This window comes from Salmo salar, chromosome ssa03 (genome assembly GCF_905237065.1).
Source record: "Salmo salar chromosome ssa03, Ssal_v3.1, whole genome shotgun sequence".
NCBI classification, from domain to species: domain Eukaryota; kingdom Metazoa; phylum Chordata; class Actinopteri; order Salmoniformes; family Salmonidae; genus Salmo; species Salmo salar.
This window is the reverse complement of record NC_059444.1, coordinates 54,466,658-54,488,371: the sequence shown is the minus strand read 5'-3', so window position 1 is coordinate 54,488,371 and position 21,714 is coordinate 54,466,658. Positions and strand designations below refer to the sequence as shown.

The window sequence follows — 21,714 nt, the reverse complement described above, 5'->3', positions numbered from 1 at the left end:
TGGAATGGTTGAAACGCTTAGGTTGGAGTCATGAAAACTAGTTTATGTAAACTTCCGACTTCAACTGTGTGAAATCTAAAATTTCAGGGCCTACGTCTGAATTCCATACTGTTCCAACATTACATTTTCCTAAATGAATGTATGATTCACCAAGTAAAACATCATGGCGGTTAATGAAATAACTTGTTAGCTATTTGAGGCACAGTAAACCTATGGAGACTAAAGGACCCAGCTTTTTCTTCAAATGGTTGGGGTCAAAGGTCCTTTGTCCCACCAATCTTTATTACCAAGAGCGTCATCATTGGAAGCTGATAATATTGGTGCAGTTGAACCATTATTACACTCAGTTATTACTTTGTGTTTGACTTATCTAATGCTAAACGGTAGACACCCTGTTACAGCTTTCAGTCTAGAGAGAAAGAAGAGTATATCAAGTCCTTCTGATATGTGTTTGGTTTCACTATGTTTGTGGATGTACAATCGTTTATGGTAATGTGGTTGTGTGTGTGTGTGTGTGAGAGAGCGAGGCGTGCAGAGGAAGCCCACAGCTTGTACAGTATGTTACTGTAAGAACTAGAGCAAGCAAGTAGTTGTAAATCAAGACATTGTTGGCCAGACTGTTACCGTAATGTCTTGCATAGCAAACCCCTTCAAAAATGTACTTTAAAAAAATGACTGCTTTAAGTATTCGCAGAGTACGACCCTGCCTCACACAGGAAGCGGCGCAGGTCCTAATCCAGGCACTTGTCATCTCCCGTCTGGATTACTGCAACTCTCTGTTGGCTGGGCTCCCTGCCTGTGCCATTAAACCCCTACAACTCATCCAGAACGCCGCAGCCCGTCTGGTGTTCAACCTTCCCAAGTTCTCTCACGTCACCCCGCTCCTCCGCTCTCTCCACTGGCTTCCAGTTGAAGCTCGCATCCGCTACAAGACCATGGTGATTGCCTACGGAGCTGTGAAGGGAACGGCACCTCCATACCTTCAGGCTCTGATCAGGCCCTACACCCAAACAAGGGCACTGCGTTCATCCACCTCTGGCCTGCTGGCCCCCCTACCTCTGAGGAAGCACAGTTCCCGCTCAGCCCAGTCAAAACTGTTCGCTGCTCTGGCACCCAAATGGTGGAACATGCTCCCTCACGACACCAGGACAGCGGAGTCAATCACCACCTTCCGGAGACACCACCTCTTTAAGGAATACCTAGGATAGGATAAAGTAATCCTTCTAACCCCCCCCTTAAAAGATTTAGATGCACTATTGTAAAGTGGTTGTTCCACTGGATATCATAAGGTGAATGCACCAATTTGTAAGTCGCTCTGGTTAAAAGCGTCTGCTAAATGACTTAAATGTAAATGTAAGTAGAATAGTTACACAATCTAAAAAAGAATAGATTTATTGTATATAGTGCTTTTCATTACAAAGAGGAATTTCAAATACGCTTTAAATCAATCCATTCCGGGTTCTGGCAGTGGCAAGTGCTGGTGTTCCACAGCTGACCGCGTGTTGAGGCAGTTCAGAAAGGCAGTGGTAGTGGAGGGAGTGTTGCTGGTACAGGAAGGGAGAAGTGTCAATCAGAAACTGTAGATGGGCCCGGAGCTCTTCTTCGGGCACCTTTGCCGTACCCTCCACAATGTTTTTTTTGTTGTAAATCTAGGATATACACTTAACACACATGAACAGAAATAATCCCATAAAGTACAGTATTAACAAGGAAAGTCACGTATGTGTCTTAAGTTCCCCAGTTCCACTCACATGGGCATGACCCGATGCTCAGACATGAGCTATGTCCTTACCTGTTTCTTCATGGTGATACGTGGCAACTTTATTTAAATAAATGAAATTATAACACTGTCATGGTCAAATTCGCTATCGGGTCACATCTTCACACTTCAATCAATACTGTCATCCTCATACCAATCTTCATCATCACCATTATAATAATATAAAATCTCTAAGCCCTGCGGTGTATTATTTCTTAATCCGGCCCTGACCCAATGTAGTAATTGTACCATACAACCTTCTCTCTGGTAAAGCGAGTGAGAAACAACTTTCTTCTGGTGTTATTACGGTATATTTGACAGTGATGGCCAAGGGTGAGAGGCATTTCCTCTATTGAGGAGAAAAAGTCAAGAGGTGTCAGTCAGCTTTACCTCCCATCTGTACATACAAGAAAACTGTGAGTCTAAAACACTTTTTACTAAACTTCTCTTTCTCTGACAGTTAAATATTATTTTCTCCTAGGTTACTATGTCATAGAGCTTGCAGGAAAGGCATTTCACTGTACTTGTGCATGTGACATTAACTTGAAACATGAAACTTGTCAATGTATCTTATTTGTGTAAATTGTGTCTTTATGACATTATTGCTCTTTCTGTATCTTTCTTTCCTTTTAAGTAACGATTTTTCTGGGTGTAATTTGATGAGGTTTTAACAGTCTGGAAGAGCAGGGAGCTTATTTAAACTAGACAGGAGGAGAATGGAAGCACAGAAAAATAACTATCACTCAAAATTATTTCTCAATTGAGTAAGCCTATAGCTTCAAATGTTCCTTTTCACCTCATAAGTTTTGATCCTGTAAGATGTGTACGAACAGATAATCAACAGATACTAAACTTACCGGACCTGGGTTCAAATACTATTTCAGTTATTTCAATTACGTTCACATCCATTTCAAATTAAGTATTCAAATGTTTTTTTTTATTTGAAAGTACCGTAGTTGAATATTGGAATGTATTTGAAAGTATTGACATATATTTGAAATTACTCAAATACAACTTAATACTCCGATGCATTTGAAATAATGAATTAGAAAATATTTTCTAAGTATCTTTTTTAGATTTGTTTAGTATATTTTTTATATGAAAGGATTTGACAATAAATTCAAATACTTCCAATAGAAGTAGTTGATTTTGGCCACGTTATTTGAAAATACTCAAATACACAGAAAATGTGTATTTCATCGTTTGTTATTTAAATACTTGTGGATTTAAACTCGGGTCAGGATACTACATGGCATTGAAAGCAACTACTGTACACAGGAGTAATTGTGTCTGTCCCAGGTGTCCTGAGTGGACCATTATGTGGCTCTGGGCACTGCTTCCGATCTGCTTGGCGGTGTTTGGCACTGTGGGCATATGGGTTGTGTAAGTATTTATCTGACGTCCGTGTGTGCTCTCCTCTTCAGCCACTTCTTCTTTATTAGCAATAGGCAGAAGAATACTGTGGTCACTTATGCTACAATGATATGGCAATGATGAAGATGAAGAACATTTTTATGTTTACTCTGAGTGCAAAACAAATATCAAATGAATGCCTCCGTCACCCTCCACAGGGTTTGGTCTGGAAGATATACAGTGCCTTTGAAAAGTATTCAGACCCCTTGAGTTTTTCCACATTTTGTTATGTTACAGCCTTATTCTAAAATGGAATAAATAAATGTAAAAAAAAAAAAACTCTGCAATCTACTCACAATACCCCATAATGACAATGTGAAAACAGGTTTTTAGAAATGTTTGCAAATGTATTAAAAATAAAAACCAGAAATACCTTATTTACATAAGTATTCAGACCCTTTGCTATGAGACTCGAAGTGGAGGTCAGGTGCATCCTGTTTCCATTGATCATCCATGGGATGTTTCTACAACTTGATTGGAGTTCACCTGTGGTAAATTCAATTGATTGGACACAATTTGAAAAGGCACACACCTGTCTATATAAGGTCCCACAATTGACAGTTGTCATGACGTTGGCCTGTGGGTAAGGTTTATTACCCCCCCATAAATACCTTTCTCCCTTCCCCTCTCCTTCTGACCCTACTGAAGGACTGTTGAATAGCCTGTGTTAAATATAGAGAGTCTGGGAACATCAAACAAATGGCGAAAAGGAACCATATTTTGGTAATAAAACCAGTTGGAAATATGCTTTGGAACGTAATGAGTATGGATGTCAGTTCGGTTGTCATCAGAGACATTATGACTGATGATAGGACAACATAAACTGTACCTGGGAAAGTATACACCCTCTAGTTATCAGAGTCACATGTAATTGTTATGCAATTGAAATGTTTGATATTGAAATTGTTTGTTAGGAGATTAAATGTAATTTTAGCTTCCAAATGAGAGAATTGGGTTTTCATAAGGAAAGTGCCCTGCTTGATCAGTGGCCCGCCCCTGTGAAGAGACAGGGGTTCTAAACGATGAAACACATCCTTCCCCCTCTCCACTATATAAGCCTTTGACGAAAAGATAACCACATGTTCCACTGCGTGAGGTCTGCAGCCTCTGCGTTATAAGGACACACATGTCAAGTACAGAACTAAGCCAACCTCGGCGTGAGCTTTGGTGGCGAATGGTATGAACTTTGAGCTTATTCACTACAAAAGTGATACTTCCTAGCCGTTGAGTTAGCAGCGGCCGCTGTAGACGTGGGCTAGGAAAGGACGGACGACGGATCCAGTCTTAACAACCAGACGAAGATACCACCACGTATCCACTTTACCACAATTGACATTCTTCCGAGGACAGGAAGATCTGTTGGCCAACCCGGCCAGCATCTATGACCAATATACCGAAGCGCAGCTCAGAGTAAATATTTATTGCATTTTCCTTTTCCAAATGGCCGGTAATTTAGAATGCATAAGATAATGTATTTACGATAGCATAGCTGCTGTTTCTTTGTTCCTTAGTCTTCCCGCTCTTTCATTCAAGCCCAACCCCCTTTCCTTTGTGTAACCAGCCATCATACAGGTTCCGTCCACCAGGGACGTTTTCTGTATGACATCATTTGTATTCTGTGTATTTGTAATTCTGTGTGATTAGTTTAGGTATTTAGTAAATAAATAATTAAACCCAATTTTGTATTGCTGATTCAACTTGTTAGCCAGGGTTCGTGAAGATAGCCAAGAATTTACAACTTTCATTATGAGACTGAAAATAAGATAAGGGTTAATATTGACTGCTATCGATGTAAAATATAAATAGGTCTTTAACCTGTTTAGGATAGGGGGCAGTATTTTCACGGCCGGATAAAAAACGTACCCGATTTAATCTGGTTATTGCTCCTGCCCAGAAACTAGAATATGCATATAATTAGTAGATGTGGATAGAACACACCTTAACGTTTCTAAAACTGTTTGAATGGTGTCTGTGAGTATAACAGAACTCATATGGCAGGCCAAAACCTGAGAAGATTCCATACAGGAAGTGCCCTCTCTGACCATTTCTTGTCCTTCTATAGCCTCTTTATGGAAAATAGAGGATCTCTGCTGTAACGTGACACTTTCTAAGGCTCCCAGAAGGTGCCAGAACGGGGAATGATGACTCTGCAGTCCCTGGGCGAAAAACAGTAGGGCATTTGGAAAGTGGTCGCTCTGAGAACAATGACACGGGTGCGCGTGTGCATGTGAAGACTCCGTTTTCAACTTTCAGTGTTTGAACGAAAACAAGGTCTCCCGGTCGGAATATTATCGCTATTTTACGAGAAAAATCGCATAAAAATTGATTTTAAACAGCGTTTGACATGCTTCGAAGTACGGTAATGGAATATTTTGAAATTTTTTGTCACAATATGCGCCGGCGCGTCACCCTTCGGATAGTGTCTTGCAAGAACAAAACGCAGCAATTTGGATATAACAATGGATTATTTGGAACCAAAACAACATTGGGTGTTGAAGTAGAAGTCCCGGGAGTGCATTCTGACGAAGAACAGCAAAGGTAATCCAATTTTTCTTATAGTAAATCTGAGTTTGGTGAGTGCCAAACTTGGTGGGTGTCAAAATAGCTAGCCATGATGGCCGGGCTATCTACTCAGAATATTGCAAAATGTGCTTTCACCGAAAAGCTATTTTAAAATCGGACACCGCGATTGCATAAAGGAGTTCTGTATCTATAATTCTTAAAATAATTGTTATGTTTTTTGTGAACGTTTATCGTGAGTAATTTAGTAAATTCACCGGAAGTGTTCGGTGGGTATGCTAGTTCTGAACGTCACATGCTAATGTAAAAAGCTGTTTTTTTATATAAATATGAACTTGATTGAACAAAACATGCATGTATTGTATAACATAATGTCCTAGGAGTGTCATCTGATGAAGATCATCAAAGGTTAGTGCTGCATTTAGCTGTGGTTTTGTTTTTTGTGACATTATATGCTAGCTTGAAAAATGGGTGTGTGATTATTTCTGGCTGGGTACTTTCCTGACATAATCTAATGTTTTGCTTTCGTTGTAAAGCCTTTTTGAAATCGGACAATGTGGTTAGATAAAGGAGAGTCTTGTCTTTAAAATGGTGTAAAATAGTCATATGTTTGATAAATGGATGTTTTGGGATTTTTGAGGAGTTTGTAATTCGCCCCACGCCCTATCATTGGATATTGGCGAGGCGTTCCGCTAGCGGAACATCTAGATGTAAGAGGTTTTAAGAGTTTATTCGGAAGATAACAGCTCTATAAACACTCTTCCGTGGTGTCCCGACTTTCTAGTTAATTACATTTACATGATTAGCTTAATCAGGTAATATTAATTACAGAGAAAGAATTTTATAGGTTAGCATGTCATATCACTTAATCCGGCATAGCCAAAGACACGACACAGTGCATGTAATAGCAAAAACCAAGTCATGAGGTCGAAGGAATTGCCCGTAGAGCTCTAAGACAGGATTGTGTCAAGGCACAGATCAGTGGCTTCCATCATTCTTAAATGAAAGAAGTTTGGAACCACCAAGACTTTTCCTAGAGCTGGCCGTCCGAACAAATTGAGCAATCGGGGGAGAAGGGCCTTGGTCAGGGAGGTGACCAAGAACCCGATGGTCACTCTGTGACAGATCTCTATAGTTCCTCTGTGGAGATGGGAGAACCTTCCAGAAGGACAACCGTCTCTGCAGCACTCCACCAATCAGGCCTTTATGGTACAGTGGCCAGACGGAAGCCACTCCTCAGTAAAAGGCACATGACAACCCGCTTGGAGTTTGCCAAAAGGCACCTAAAGACTTTCAGACCTTGAGAAACAAGATTCTCTGGTCTGATGAAACCAAGATTGAACTCTTTGGCCTGAATGAAATATGTCACTTCTGGAGGAAACCTGGCACCATCCCTACGGTGAACCATGGTGGTGGCAGCATCATGCTGTTGGGATGTTTTTCAGTGGCAGGGACTGGGAGACTAGGCAGGATCGAGCGAAAGATGAACGGAGCAAAGTACAGAGAGATCCTTGATGAAAACCTGCTCCAGAGCGCTCAGGACTTCAGACTGGGGCGAAGATTCACCTTCCAACAGGACAACAAGTCTAAGCACACAGCCAAGACGACACAGGAGTGGCTTTGGGACAAGTCTCACAGGTGTGCCAAGCTTGTAGCGTCATACCCAAGAAGGCTTGAGGCTGAAATCGTTGCCAAAGGTGCTTCAACAAAGTACTGAGTAAAGGGTCTGAATACTTAGTAAATGTGAATTTGTATTTTTTATTTTTGATAAATTAGCAAAAATTTCTAAAATCCTGTTTTTGCTTTGTCATTCTGGGGTATTGTGTGTAGATTGATGATGGAAACAAACCATTTAACAATTTAATCAATGTTAGAATAAGGCGTTAACTTCAATGTGGACATAGTCAAGGGGTCTGAATACTTGCCGAAATCACTGTATGTTGTAATGGAAGTGTTAAAATACTAACTACAGTTCTTGTTCTTGCCAGGTTTGGTATCGCTGTATCGAATGAGACTGTTAACATCACAGAGAGATTCCCCTACATCAGGTAAGAGTCACACTGGTCTTGCAATCCAGTCAATGTCTCACAGTACTCCATAAATATTCCCAATGGCATGGATCAAAATGAAAAGTGAATCATTGAGGAATCAACACTATATCACTTTAATATTAAAGTTATAACATTATTCAAATTGTATTAGTCGTATGTACGGGATACGCACGGTATACATCGTCCAATTAAAAACGTACTTGCAGGTTCCTTCTCGCAATGCAACAACAGTAAGAAATAATAAAATATAAGAATACGAACATAAAGTAAATGGCAGAAAATAAAATAAACATTTTAGCATACACAGAACAGCCTCAATTCGTCAGGGCATGGACTCTATAATGTCAAGTTGGCTGGATGTGTTTTGGGAGACCATTCTTGATTCATAGGAAACTGTTGAGCGTGACAAACCCAGCAGCATTGCAGTTCTTTACACACTCAAATTGGTGAGCCTGGTAACTACTACCATACCCCGTTCAAAGGCACTTCAATTTTTTGTCTTGCCCATTGGCACAAATACACAATCCATGTCTCAAGGCTTAAAAATCAGTCTTTAACCTGTCTCCTCCCTTTCATCTACACTGATTGAAGTGGATTGAACAGGTGACATCAATAAGGGTTCATAGGTTTCACCTGGTCAGTCTATGTCATGGAAAGAGCAGGTGTTCTTAAGGTTTTGTACACTCAGTGTAAGTATAATACATGAAAGCACAATTTATTGTCCAATATTTACACGTGTATTGGAGAGGGGTGCACGTGTATAAATTGAGCAGTATAATACGAGTCTGGTAGCAGCAGTTGTGGTGTGTGTATGTAATGAATGAATTTAAGTGTGTGTTTTTGTGTGTGTGTGTGTGTGTGTGTGTGTGTGTGTGTGTGTGTGTGTGTGTGTGTGTGTATAATGAATGTATGAGCGGGTGAGTGCACGTGTGCTAAGGTGTGGAGAATCAGAGCAGGTGGTCAGTTCAAGTGTTCAGCAGTCTGATGGCTTGTGGATAGAAACTCTCTGAGCCTGTTGGTATCAGACCGGAAGATAGTATCGGAGCATGAGGTCTGATACCAACAGGCTCAGAGACAGTTTCTATCCTCAAGCCATCAGACTGCTGAACACTTGAACTGGACTGACCACCTGCTCTGATTCTCTACACGTTAGCACACATGCACTCACACACACAGACATACACAGGCCCAGATGCAACCGGTCAGGACGCGCTCAATGGTACTATTTGCCGATAGCTAGCATGGAGTATTGAAGTTCACCCAAATTACAAAATGACATTGGTTTCCTTACCCTGTAAGCAGTCTATGGACAAGGTATGACTCCATAGTGGCGCAGCGGTCTAAGGAACTGCATCTCAGTGCAAGCGGCATCACTGCAGTCCCTGGTTCGAATCCAGGCTGCATCACATCTGGCCGTGATTGGGAGTCCCATAGGGCGGCGCACAATTGGCCCAGCGTCATCTGGGTTTGGCCGGGGTAGGCTGTCATTGTAAATAAGAATTTGTTCTTAACTGACTCGCCTAGTTAAAAAAAAGGTTACATTTTAAAAAATGACAACAATCCATGCTTTGGTTGTGTTTACCGGTCTGCAAGTCAATGGTACTTATATTAGCTTTTTTGCGCTTCATGTCCAAATCATCTATAAGCAACTTCATTGAGTTACACACTCATTTTTTAGATACTTTATGATAATTTGATGCAAAAACTAAGATACATTTTTTACATAAAGTATGAGAGGGAAACAATAAGGTGTGTATTGTGAAGTCAACTAATACACAATTTTGAGGTTCCTACGTCTGATGTTATTTGTTTATAATTGTAGAGAATTGAAATGTGAATGTTTGTGTTCCGTAGTGAATGTGGCACCTATAATCCTCAGAGCTGCATCTTTGCTCAGATCTGCAACGTCTGTGCTGTCCTGGGTAAGTGAATAGATGCGCACGCACACACACACACACACACTCTCGCTCTCTCTCAATACCCCCTTCTCTCTCTGTGTGTCAGCCCTGTGGGTTGTGGTGATCCGGTTTCAGCAGGTCAGGGACTATGGTCAGAACAGCAAGGTGAACATTGCCAGTATCGTACTGGGATTCATCTCCTGTGTGGGCATCTCCATCATCGGAAACTTCCAGGTATCGTTTAGAATCTCGCTTCAGTGTAAACTATTGTGGTAAAGGGCAGTTATCGCAATACTATTATATATTTTTATTATTGTGATACAAGTCCTATTATAAACCGGGTGGTTCGAACCCTGAATGCTAATTGACTGACAGCCGTGGTATATCAGACCATGTACCACACCTCCTCGGGCCTTATTGCTTAAATATCCTCCGCCCCTCGCATGTACACATAGCAAGTTGACATATTGTTATACCTTGACAATTGCTGACAATATCTCCTTCGTTCCATCTTCTCTCCCATCCCTCTCCTTCAGCAATCTGTAGTGATTGGGATCCACTTGTTGGGTGCGTTCTTGGCCTTCTTCGTGGGCCTGGCCTACTTCTGGCTGCAGGTGTGGCTCTGCTACAAAGCCCATCCCTTTAAAGACCGCCACTGGGTTGGACCTCTTCGAGCTACCTTCTGTAGCATCTGCACCATCCTGGTCATCACCAGTATCCTTACAGACCATACCGCTGGGAGGCGCTCGCCGTTCTCAGAGAATGTCTCTTCATGTAGGAAGATAAAACACATCTATTACTCACTGTTGATGCATGCTAAACAGTGTTTATGCAAAATATAGCAACTTGAATACCAGTGAAAATATGACACACAAACAATGGACTGTAGTATATATTCCCTGACCAGACTGGCAGTACAGCGGTACGCTACACTTAGCTGGGAATGTGACTGTATACAAACTGTATAGTTTCGATATTGACAGGTCATCTGCTTGTGTTGTTGCTCCTTGCCTGGCCTTTCCCTCCCCAGTGGCTATACTTCATAATACCAGCTACAAATCTGGAGCGGCCGTTTGTGAGTGGGCCTTGGTCATGTCCTTCTTTGTCCTTTTTGGCCTCTTTGGGTCTGAGTTCCGTCACATCGACTTCCACCAGCTCACCGTGCAGAAACAAGGTCTGAAGACACAGAGCACCAATGGAGTGGTCAGAATGAATTATGTTTCATAGTACAGCCAATGAGACCGTGACAATGACCATGCATTGATACACTGTTCATCGCTTAGCATCTAAAAACACACACACACATACACGCTGGGTTATTTTGACCCAGCTAGTTGGGTTGCGTGAATACCCAAACATGGGTTAATTTAACCATCATTAGTTTATTTTTTTATCATCAGTTGGGTTGACCCAGCAGCTGGGTCTTTTTTTTAATGTAATCCATAGGTTATTTTCATGAGGCGTGGCCTATTAAGGGCATGACTTTCAAATAATGATTTTTGGCCACCTGTAAGAGTAAAGGTCATTTCTGTTAATCATGTTAAGTTTGTACACTGCAAATTTCTATTTTTGCACATTACATATTTGAATATAACATCCCAACATTGAGATATCCCATATTTTGGGATATGTATTAGCATAAGCTCTTGGGGAACTCACATACTTGTGTAAGCCTCTTTAAAGCTTCAAACGTGTCAGTGTTTAACCTTAACATGTGATAACAATACAACAGAACACATGAACCAGAATGTAATTTACGCTCACGGGTGGCCAAAAAAATAACTATCGGAAAGCCACGCCCCTACAAAGCCATGACTCCAGTCTTCTTAGCTGACCTGCAGGGTCATATCTTAATGACCCAGCATCAATAACCCAGCAGTCTTTTAAAGAAAACAACCCAACTAAGTGGCCCAATGCCTGCAACCCAGCAGTTGGGTCGAACAACCCAGCATTTTGTTGTACACGCACAAACAACTTTTGTATTACTGTTATTTATTTACTTATTGAATATTATGTTATGAAAGTATTGAAAAAATGCATATATTGTCTTAAAGTTATATAAAAATGTTTTTATCACAATTCTAATTGTCTTGTACTGTTATTCAGTCAAGCGGATCTAAGATTTTCCCCCTTTGGTTTTATTTTTGTACCAACAGATATTATTTCAATGGCACATCAAGACATGAACACTGGAAACATATCTACGGTATTTATCTAGAGGAAGATGAATTAACTGATTATTGCCATGAAAATTGAAATCAACTTTAATGTGATGTGATACAGGAATTCATACTTCAACAAAGTTTTTTTTTTTTTAAGTCATGAGGGTTTACATAACTGTAAGTGTTTTTAATTTGACATATGTTTAATAAAATGTAACTTTAAACATACTGTACAGAGAATATAGAGCCTTCCATCAGAGTGTGTCATGTAAAAAAAAAAAAAGACATTTGTTCTCCCGGTGCAACGCATGTCATTTAAAAAAATATATTTTTAAATGTTGCATTTTAAAACAGCAGATGTATTTTTTTTACAAACATTTAAACAATCAATATTTTTGCATCAAAGGTCCATATTGTTGATATATATTGTACCAAATCTCTTTTCAGTCCTATTAGTGTTTCTGATTAAATAGGCATATAGCACTGTGTGTCCAAGCCCTTAGGACAAGCAGCCTTGGGTGTGGGTTTCCCAAAAACCTCACCCGTTCCTGATTTGCTCTAGGTGAGTGTTGTGTGCAGGGGGTGGCTGTCATCAGCTGTGCTGCCCTTCATTTTCTTCAGAACTACCCTCTCACACAAACAATCAGAGGTAAAAGCATTAAGAACGTTGCAGATAGAAATACAATTTATAGACGTGGCATGACACCTAATTCTATGTGACATATAAGGATAGCTGTTCTACGTAACGCATTTATATCTGAATGTTTTTTAACGTTGCACCCTCCTGAACACACCCGGTCCTCCGCCGTTACATCGGCACACAGATTGGCTGCCCGCCAAGGAGAACGCTGCAGTTTCTTCAGGCTCTGTTTTGTCAGTCCGTTTAGCCAGGTTATCGAGCTGAAGGTGAAGACTGACTGTTTCACATTGCATTAGAAAGACAGCATGCTACATGATGTCTCAGTCAACCCTGAGTGTTATTGCAGAAAATACAGGTCAAGATTTTCTTTGGGGTAAGTAGTCTGCAGCATCTATTCACCTAGAGCCTATCTCTTTGTTTGTGTTGAAAGGGGAGAATATGTCCTCAGTGTTTTGACTGCAGCAGTGGTGGATGCTATGTTTCGTCCCTCTGTTGGTTGTCACATGGTATTGCTTTTACTGTTACAGGAATCTCTGTGTGAGGGTGATGCAGAGGTACTGCACTAACTCAATTCTACCACATGGTGGCACCATCAAGCCTATACTCACTTCAACATACAATGATTAACCTTAGTTTTGTTTGACTATTCTTGGGTCTCTCCGTTACCAGGTTAAAGGTGCCTCTGACAGTTTCCTGTCTAAAGCTCTGAGGAAGGTGATCATCTAAGATCATTGCAGAAATCTTTTTCTGGGATAGTCACCATGTGAAATGTCCTGGGGTAAGATGTTTTTATGGATTCCTGAGTTCCTTAGTTGAGGGCCTTTGTCCCTTTTTTATTGAAATTGGGCTAAAGTGTATCTGGGTGTCTCAGTTGTGTCGTTTCATATTTCCCAGGTGAAGTAAGTAAACAATAATGTGGCTCTGGGCACTCCTTCCAATCTGCTTGGCGGTGTTTGGCACTGTGGGAATATGGGTGGTGTGAGTATCTAACAGACTGGTCTGCTCTCTCCGGCTACTTGTCTAGATATAATAACAGTGTGGACTTATGCTACGGTACAATGAGATGGTGTTGATGATAAGAAACTTACTATCAGTGCAAAAAACAAACAGAAAACCACTGAAGTATTGATATGCTAACGACAGTGCTTGTTCTTCCCAGGTTTGGTATCGCTGTATCAAATGAGACTGTTAATATCACAGCGAGATTCCCCTACATCAGGTAAGAGTGACGTTGGTCTTTACAACACTGTAAAGGGTTTACCCTGAATTCCACTCTGTATCTGGACTATGTCAATAGAGGCACTACCACAGACCAGTTAAACTGGTATAACCACTAACAAAACATGCTGGGAAATGTTAATGAGCCCACAATGCCACAATACCATTGACACACTGGTGGCTATTTGTTTTAAAGTCAATATTTCATTACCAAGTCATTTCCAAATGTGTAAATAATTCAAATGTGAATTTGTCTTCCAGTGAATGTGGCACCTATGATCCACAGAGCTGTATCTTTTCCCAGGTCTGCAACATATGTGCTGTCTTGAGTAAGTGAATCTTTTCAGCACTTTCACGTTGGTTCATACCACTTTATTGTTCTTTGTCTTTCGTATGTAACCTCAACCTTCTTCTCCCTTCTATCCTCCCCACTCTACCCTCCTCTACACCCCCCCTCTCTCTTTACTCTCTCTCCCTATCTCTGTCAGTCCTGTGGGTTGTGGTGATCCGGTTTCAGCAGGTCAGGGACTATGGTCAGAACAGCAAGGTGAACATCGCCAGTATCGTACTGGGATTCATCTCCTGTGTGGGCATCTCCATCATCGGAAGCTTCAGGTATCGTTTAGAACTCGATTCAGTGTAAACTATTGTAAAGGGCAGCATACTATTATATATTATTATTGTGATACAAGTCCTATTATAAACCGGGTGGTTCGAACCCTGAATGCTAATTGAACAGCGTATATCAGACCATGTACCACACCTCCTCGAGCCTTATTGCTTAAATATCCTCCGCCCCTCGCATGTACACATAGCAAGTTGACATATTGTTATACCTTGACAATTGCTGACAATATCTCCTTCGTTCCATCTTCTCTCCCATCCATCTCCTTCAGCAATCTGTGGTGATTGGGATCCACGTGTTCGGGGCGTTTTTGGCCTTCTTCGTGGGCCTGGCCTACTTCTGGTTGCAGGTGTGGCTCACCTACAAAGTCCATCCCTTTAAAGACCGTCGCTGGGTTGGACCTCTTAGAGCTACCTTCTGTAGCATCTGCACCATCTTGGTCATCACCAGTATCCTTTACAGACCATACCGCTGGATCGAGGCGCCGCCGTTCTCAGAGAATGTCTCTTCATGTAGGAAGATAAAACACATCTATTACTCACTGTTGATGCATGCTAAACAGTGTTTATGCAAAATATAGCTTAACTTGAATACCAGTGAAAATATGACACACAAACAATGGACTGTAGTATATATTCCCTGACCAGACTGGCAGTACAGCGACGCTACACTTAGCTGGGAATGTGACTGTATACAAACTGTATAGTTTCGATATTGACAGGTCATCTGTTTGTGTTGTTGCTCCTTGCCTGGCCTTTCCCTCCCCAGTGGCTATACTTCATAATACCAGCTACAAATCTGGGCGGCCGTTTGTGAGTGGGCCTTGGTCATGTGCTTCTTTGTCCTTTTTGGCCTCTTTGGGTCCGAGTTCCGTCACATCGACTTCCACCGGCTCACCGTGCAGAAACAAGGTCTGAAGACACAGAGCACCAATGGAGTGGTCAGAATGATTATGTTTCATAGTACAGCCAATGAGACCGTGACAATGACCATGCATTGATACACTGTTCATCGCTTAGCATCTAAAAACACACACACACATACACGCTGGGTTATTTTGACCCAGCTAGTTGGGTTGCGTGAATACCCAAACATGGGTTAATTTAACCATCATTAGTTTATTTTTTTATCATCAGTTGGGTTGACCCAGCAGCTGGGTCTTTTTTTTTATGTAATCCTTAGGTTATTTTCATGAGGCGTGGCCTATTAAGGGCATGACTTTCAAATAATGATTTTTGGCCACCTGTAAGAGTAAAGGTCATTTCTGTTAATCATGTTAAGTTTGTACACTGCAAATTTCTATTTTTGCACATTACATATTTGAATATAACATCCCAACATTGAGATATCCCATATTTTGGGATATGTATTAGCATAAGCTCTTGGGGAACTCACATACTTGTGTAAGCCTCTTTAAAGCTTCAAACGTGTCAGTGTTTAACCTTAACATGTGATAACAATACAACAGAACACATGAACCAGAATGTAATTTACGCTCACGGGTGGCCAAAAAAATAACTATCGGAAAGCCACGCCCCTACAAAGCCATGACTCCAGTCTTCTTAGCTGACCTGCAGGGTCATATCTTAATGACCCAGCATCAATAACCCAGCAGTCTTTTAAAAAAACAACCCAACTAAGTGGCCCAATGCCTGCAACCCAGCAGTTGGGTCGAACAACCCAGCATTTTGTTGTACACGCACAAACAACTTTTGTATTACTGTTATTTATTTACTTATTGAATATTATGTTATGAAAGTATTGAAAAAATGCATATATTGTCTTAAAGTTATATAAAAATGTTTTTATCACAATTCTAATTGTCTTGTACTGTTATTCAGTCAAGCGGATCTAAGATTTTCCCCCTTTGGTTTTATTTTTGTACCAACAGATATTATTTCAATGGCACATCAAGACATGAACACTGGAAACATATCTACGGTATTTATCTAGAGGAAGATGAATTAACTGATTATTGCCATGAAAATTGAAATCAACTTTAATGTGATGTGATACAGGAATTCATACTTCAACAAAGTTTTTTTTTTTTTTTAAGTCATGAGGGTTTACATAACTGTAAGTGTTTTTAATTTGACATATGTTTAATAAAATGTAACTTTAAACATACTGTACAGAGAATATAGAGCCTTCCATCAGAGTGTGTCATGTAAAAAAAAAAATGACATTTGTTCTCCCGGTGCAACGCATGTCATTTAAAAAAATATATTTTTAAATGTTGCATTTTAAAACAGCAGATGTATTTTTTTTACAAACATTTAAACAATCTATATTTTTGCATCAAAGGTCCATATTGTTGATATATATTGTACCAAATCTGTTTTCAGTCCTATTAGTGTTTCTGATTAAATAGGCATATAGCACTGTGTGTCCAAGCCCTTAGGACAAGCAGCCTTGGGTGTGGGTTTCCCAAAAACCTCACCCGTTCCTGATTTGCTCTAGGTGAGTGTTGTGTGCAGGGGGTGGCTGTCATCAGCTGTGCTGCCCTTCATTTTCTTCAGAACTACCCTCTCACACAAACAATCAGAGGTAAAAGCATTAAGAACGTTGCAGATAGAAATACAATTTATAGACGTGGCATGACACCTAATTCTATGTGACATATAAGGATAGCTGTTCTACGTAACGCATTTATATCTGAATGTTTTTTAACGTTGCAACCCTCCTGAACACACCCGGTCCTCCGCCGTTACATCGGCACACAGATTGGCTGCCCGCCAAGGAGAACGCTGCAGTTTCTTCAGGCTCTGTTTTGTCAGTCCGTTTAGCCAGGTTATCGAGCTGAAGGTGAAGACTGACTGTTTCACATTGCATTAGAAAGACAGCATGCTACATGATGTCTCAGTCAACCCTGAGTGTTATTGCAGAAAATACAGGTCAAGATTTTCTTTGGGGTAAGTAGTCTGCAGCATCTATTCACCTAGAGCCTATCTCTTTGTTTGTGTTGAAAGGGGAGAATATGTCCTCAGTGTTTTGACTGCAGCAGTGGTGGATGCTATGTTTCGTCCCTCTGTTGGTTGTCACATGGTATTGCTTTTACTGTTACAGGAATCTCTGTGTGAGGGTGATGCAGAGGTGCTGTACTGCACTAACTCAATTCTACCACATGGTGGCACCATCAAGCCTATACTCACTTCAACATACAATGATTAACCTTAGTTTTGTTTGACTATTCTTGGGTCTCTCCGTTACCAGGTTAAAGGTGCCTCTGACAGTTTCCTGTCTAAAGCTCTGAGGAAGGTGATCATCTAAGATCATTGCAGAAATCTTTTTCTGGGATAGTCACCATGTGAAATGTCCTGGGGTAAGATGTTTTTATGGATTCCTGAGTTCCTTAGTTGAGGGCCTTTGTCCCTTTTTTATTGAAATTGGGCTAAAGTGTATCTGGGTGTCTCAGTTGTGTCGTTTCATATTTCCCAGGTGAAGTAAGTAAACAATAATGTGGCTCTGGGCACTCCTTCCAATCTGCTTGGCGGTGTTTGGCACTGTGGGAATATGGGTGGTGTGAGTATCTAACAGACTGGTCTGCTCTCTCCGGCTACTTGTCTAGATATAATAACAGTGTGGACTTATGCTACGGTACAATGAGATGGTGTTGATGATAAGAAACTTACTATCAGTGCAAAAAACAAACAGAAAACCACTGAAGTATTGATATGCTAACGACAGTGCTTGTTCTTCCCAGGTTTGGTATCGCTGTATCAAATGAGACTGTTAATATCACAGCGAGATTCCCCTACATCAGGTAAGAGTGACGTTGGTCTTTACAACACTGTAAAGGGTTTACCCTGAATTCCACTCTGTATCTGGACTATGTCAATAGAGGCACTACCACAGACCAGTTAAACTGGTATAACCACTAACAAAACATGCTGGGAAATGTTAATGAGCCCACAATGCCACAATACCATTGACACACTGGTGGCTATTTGTTTTAAAGTCAATATTTCATTACCAAGTCATTTCCAAATGTGTAAATAATTCAAATGTGAATTTGTCTTCCAGTGAATGTGGCACCTATGATCCACAGAGCTGTATCTTTTCCCAGGTCTGCAACATATGTGCTGTCTTGAGTAAGTGAATCTTTTCAGCACTTTCACGTTGGTTCATACCACTTTATTGTTCTTTGTCTTTCGTATGTAACCTCAACCTTCTTCTCCCTTCTATCCTCCCCACTCTACCCTCCTCTACACCCCCCCTCTCTCTTTACTCTCTCTCCCTATCTCTGTCAGTCCTGTGGGTTGTGGTGATCCGGTTTCAGCAGGTCAGGGACTATGGTCAGAACAGCAAGGTGAACATCGCCAGTATCGTACTGGGCTTCATCTCATCTCTGGGCATCTCCATCCTCGGCAGCTTTCGGGTATTGCTTTACGATTACAATAGGATACTATAACTACAGTATTATCGTCATACGAATCCCAATATCGTCCCAATCCTAGCATGTTCCCTTAAAAAGATGCCATATTGACATACCCTGATATATGGTTGACAATATCCTGCCTGGCTCTTTCCCTCTCACCACCATTCCTCTCTCCATCCATCTCTTTCAGCAATCTGTGTTGTTTGGCATCCATGTGTTCGGGGCTTTTTTGGCCTTCTTTGTGGGCCTGGGCTACTTCTGGTTGCAGGTGTGGCTCACCTATAAAGTCCAGCCCTCTAAAGACCGTCGCTGGATGGGGCCTCTCAGAGCTGCCCTCTGTAGCATCTGCACCATCTTGATCATCACCAGTATCCTTTAACATCAGATCTATCAGCTGAGATAAATCAGAGAGAGAGAGAGAGCACAAGGGGAGTGCTCGACGATCCAAGATCAACACAGCTGAATGGTGACCCAGGGTCAACACAGCTAATTGTAAATGATAAAAAATAATCCTAAATCATGCTTCTTTACCTGAATTTACAGTGAAAACATTGCACATAAAAATAATATCATAAACTGTTTGTCCTCCCTACAAACCGCTATATTTTAGACATTGTCACCTGTTTGGGTTGTGCTCCTTGACTCCCCTTTCCTCCTCAGTGGCCATAGGTCTACTCTTTGATACTGGCTACCGCTCAATGGCGTCCATTTCTGAGTGGGCTCTGGCCATGTGCTTCTTTGTCCTATTTGGCCTCTTTGCATCCGAGTTCCGTCACATCGACTGTCACCGGCTCACCGTGCAGAACCAAGGCCTCAAGCAAGACCCAGAGCATCAACGGTGGTGGGATCATAATGTACAGCCAACAGAACAGTAATCTAATAATTATAGAACATTTGAACATTCAGCTCTGACTGATGAAGCTCCACTTAAGTGTACATATTTGAAACCTATTGTTGAATAAAATCCTACTCTTTTTCTTTGATAAAATACTACTGTCTTTGATGCGGCATCTCCTTAGCTAAACCTCTTTTTGGTTGGCTTCTGTTGAGTTTATTGGAAATAGAGAGTGATTTTTCGGATCTTTGTTCATCTTTTGACTACAGCAGCGGTGGTTGCTATGTTTTCTCTCTCTGTAGGTTGTCTCACGGTATTGCTTTCACTGTTACAGGAAACTGTAGGGTGAGGGTGAGAGAGGCGCTATACTGTAGTTAGTCCATTCTACCACATGGTAGCACCATCAGGCCATGTAAGTCAGCCTGGCCTCAGAGCCATATGAAACATACTTTATGAATTTCTTAGCACCTCCAAGACGTATGACACCTACTAAGACAGAAACAAAAGGAGGGAGTTCGGTCAGTCGGGTGGGGTGTGTAATCCACGACCATTTAGCAATCCAAAGGTTGCGTGTTTGAGTTGAGTAGGGGACAACTGATACATTTTAGTTAGCCCGTCCCCTAACCCTTATTCAAAACTTTAAGGAAAACTCCACCCAAAAATGATCTTTTGGTATTTGTTTCATTAGTTCATTGTAAACATATTCCCACAATGTTTTGCTTGTCAGCAATCACATTTTCAAGATCTGTAACTTTCAAAATACAGAAATCATCCCCGTATGATGCATTCATACGGGGATGATTTCTGTATTTTGAAAGTTACAGATCTTGAAAACTAACCTGCTGCATAAATTCACCTAACCTTTGTCGTGTTAGTTCTCCTAACCTTTCATGTAAAGTATCCTAACCTTTGTAGTTAGTTTCCATAACCATCAACGTAAATTCTCCCCATAATTCTAAGTTGTTGCTACAGCGCAGCAAGCAACCTGGTCTCATTCAATTCGTATGCTATTGTACGACCGGGTAAGATGTATGATATTATGCCTCCTATAATTCGGATGATATTGTACGAGCTTTTTTTCCATTAATAATGTAACCTAAATATATCATACTAAATGGAATTTCACATTTACGTACAGAATCATACCAACTGAGTGGCAAATATCTTTCAGTTTACAATTTTGAACTTTTAAAGTACATTACACTCTCTCTCTGTGTTCCAAAACAGAGTAGAGAACATAAGACATATTTAGTCCATAGCTTGTGTCTATATATGATTAGATAATCCTTAGAAGAGCAAAGAGGATAATTTAATGACACCGTGGTGTCTAGTTTCATCTCTCCCAGGTGACCTAAGTGGATCATAAGGTGGTCCTGTGCTCTGCTTCCGATCGGCTTGGCGGTGTTTGGCACTGTGGGCGTATGGGCGGTGCGTGTATCTGACCGGCTGGTTTGCTGTGGTCACTGAGATCTCAAGCTAATGTACAATGAAATAGTGTCTAATAAAAAAGTACTATTGGTGCAAGTAGCAGACACAGAAAACGTATTTTCTGAGAGCGAGAAACAAAACACATTAACTGAATAACTCAATTTTGTTCGTGTCAAACTCCACAGTGTGTTCTGAAAAAGGTTTGAGTTTCACTGAAGTGTTGAAATACTAAACACAGTTCTTGTTCTTGCCAGGTATCGCTGAGACCTTTAATATCACAGAGAGATTCCACTACATCAGGTAGGAGTCACACTGGTCTTTACAACACTGTGAAGGGTTTAACGACTCCAGAGTAACGCAGACCTACAGTACGCAAATCATGTAGCCACAAATATATCCAACTTAAGTGGAGATTAACTTTAGGAATTCTATGACTTAGCATAGAGAGCAAAAGTCCAATAGCAAAACTTATATTTTTTCTCTTGTTACCAAGTAGTGATTCCTCAGATAAACAGCAACAAATGACCGCGAAAGCTTGTTCTGTCATCATGAAATTAAATTACGTCTGGAAAGTTATTCAATCGGCAGTGCGACAGGTAGCCTAGTGGTTAGAGAGGCGTGCCAGCAACCGGATGGTTGCCAGTTTGAATCCAGGTCTGATGGGAAGTGAGCTGGAAACCGGAGGGTTGCTACTGTCCAATCCTAGATGCTATTGCCTGCTGTTGTGCACTTGAGTAAGGCACTTAACCCCCCACAACAACTGTTCCATAGGTGCCCAGTGTGGCAG

The 21,714-nt window shown here is 41.0% G+C and overlaps 2 protein-coding genes and 1 pseudogene across 3 annotated transcripts; all 3 read left to right on the top strand.

Annotated features, from left to right (window-relative positions):
* Positions 1-1,309: 1,309 nt before the first annotated feature.
* Positions 1,310-11,885, top strand: LOC106600893 (modulator of macroautophagy TMEM150B). 2 transcript variants are annotated; one of them, XR_006769169.1, is made up of 6 exons: positions 1,310-3,142; positions 7,681-7,740; positions 9,598-9,665; positions 9,748-9,875; positions 10,178-10,815; positions 11,798-11,885. XR_006769169.1 is itself a non-coding variant. In XM_014192652.2 (6 exons), the coding sequence occupies exons 1-6, from the start codon at positions 3,009-3,011 to the stop codon at positions 10,866-10,868; spliced, it is 765 nt and encodes a 254-aa protein (XP_014048127.1). In that variant the 5' UTR covers positions 1,310-3,008; the 3' UTR covers positions 10,869-11,790. The 2 variants fall into 2 exon arrangements, 1 of the variants encoding a protein (XP_014048127.1); XM_014192652.2 differs by lacking the exon at positions 11,798-11,885 and having other exon boundaries at positions 10,178-10,355; positions 10,672-11,790.
* Positions 11,886-12,142: 257 nt separating this feature from the next.
* On the top strand, positions 12,143-17,556 carry LOC123723964 (modulator of macroautophagy TMEM150B-like; annotated as a pseudogene).
* On the top strand, positions 17,370-19,647 carry LOC106600895 (modulator of macroautophagy TMEM150B). Its single transcript, XM_014192653.2, has 7 exons — positions 17,370-17,608; positions 17,725-17,808; positions 17,990-18,049; positions 18,310-18,377; positions 18,537-18,664; positions 18,855-19,032; positions 19,325-19,647. The coding sequence occupies exons 2-7, from the start codon at positions 17,744-17,746 to the stop codon at positions 19,537-19,539; spliced, it is 714 nt and encodes a 237-aa protein (XP_014048128.1). The 5' UTR covers positions 17,370-17,608; positions 17,725-17,743; the 3' UTR covers positions 19,540-19,647.
* The last annotated feature ends 2,067 nt before the right edge of the window (positions 19,648-21,714 follow it).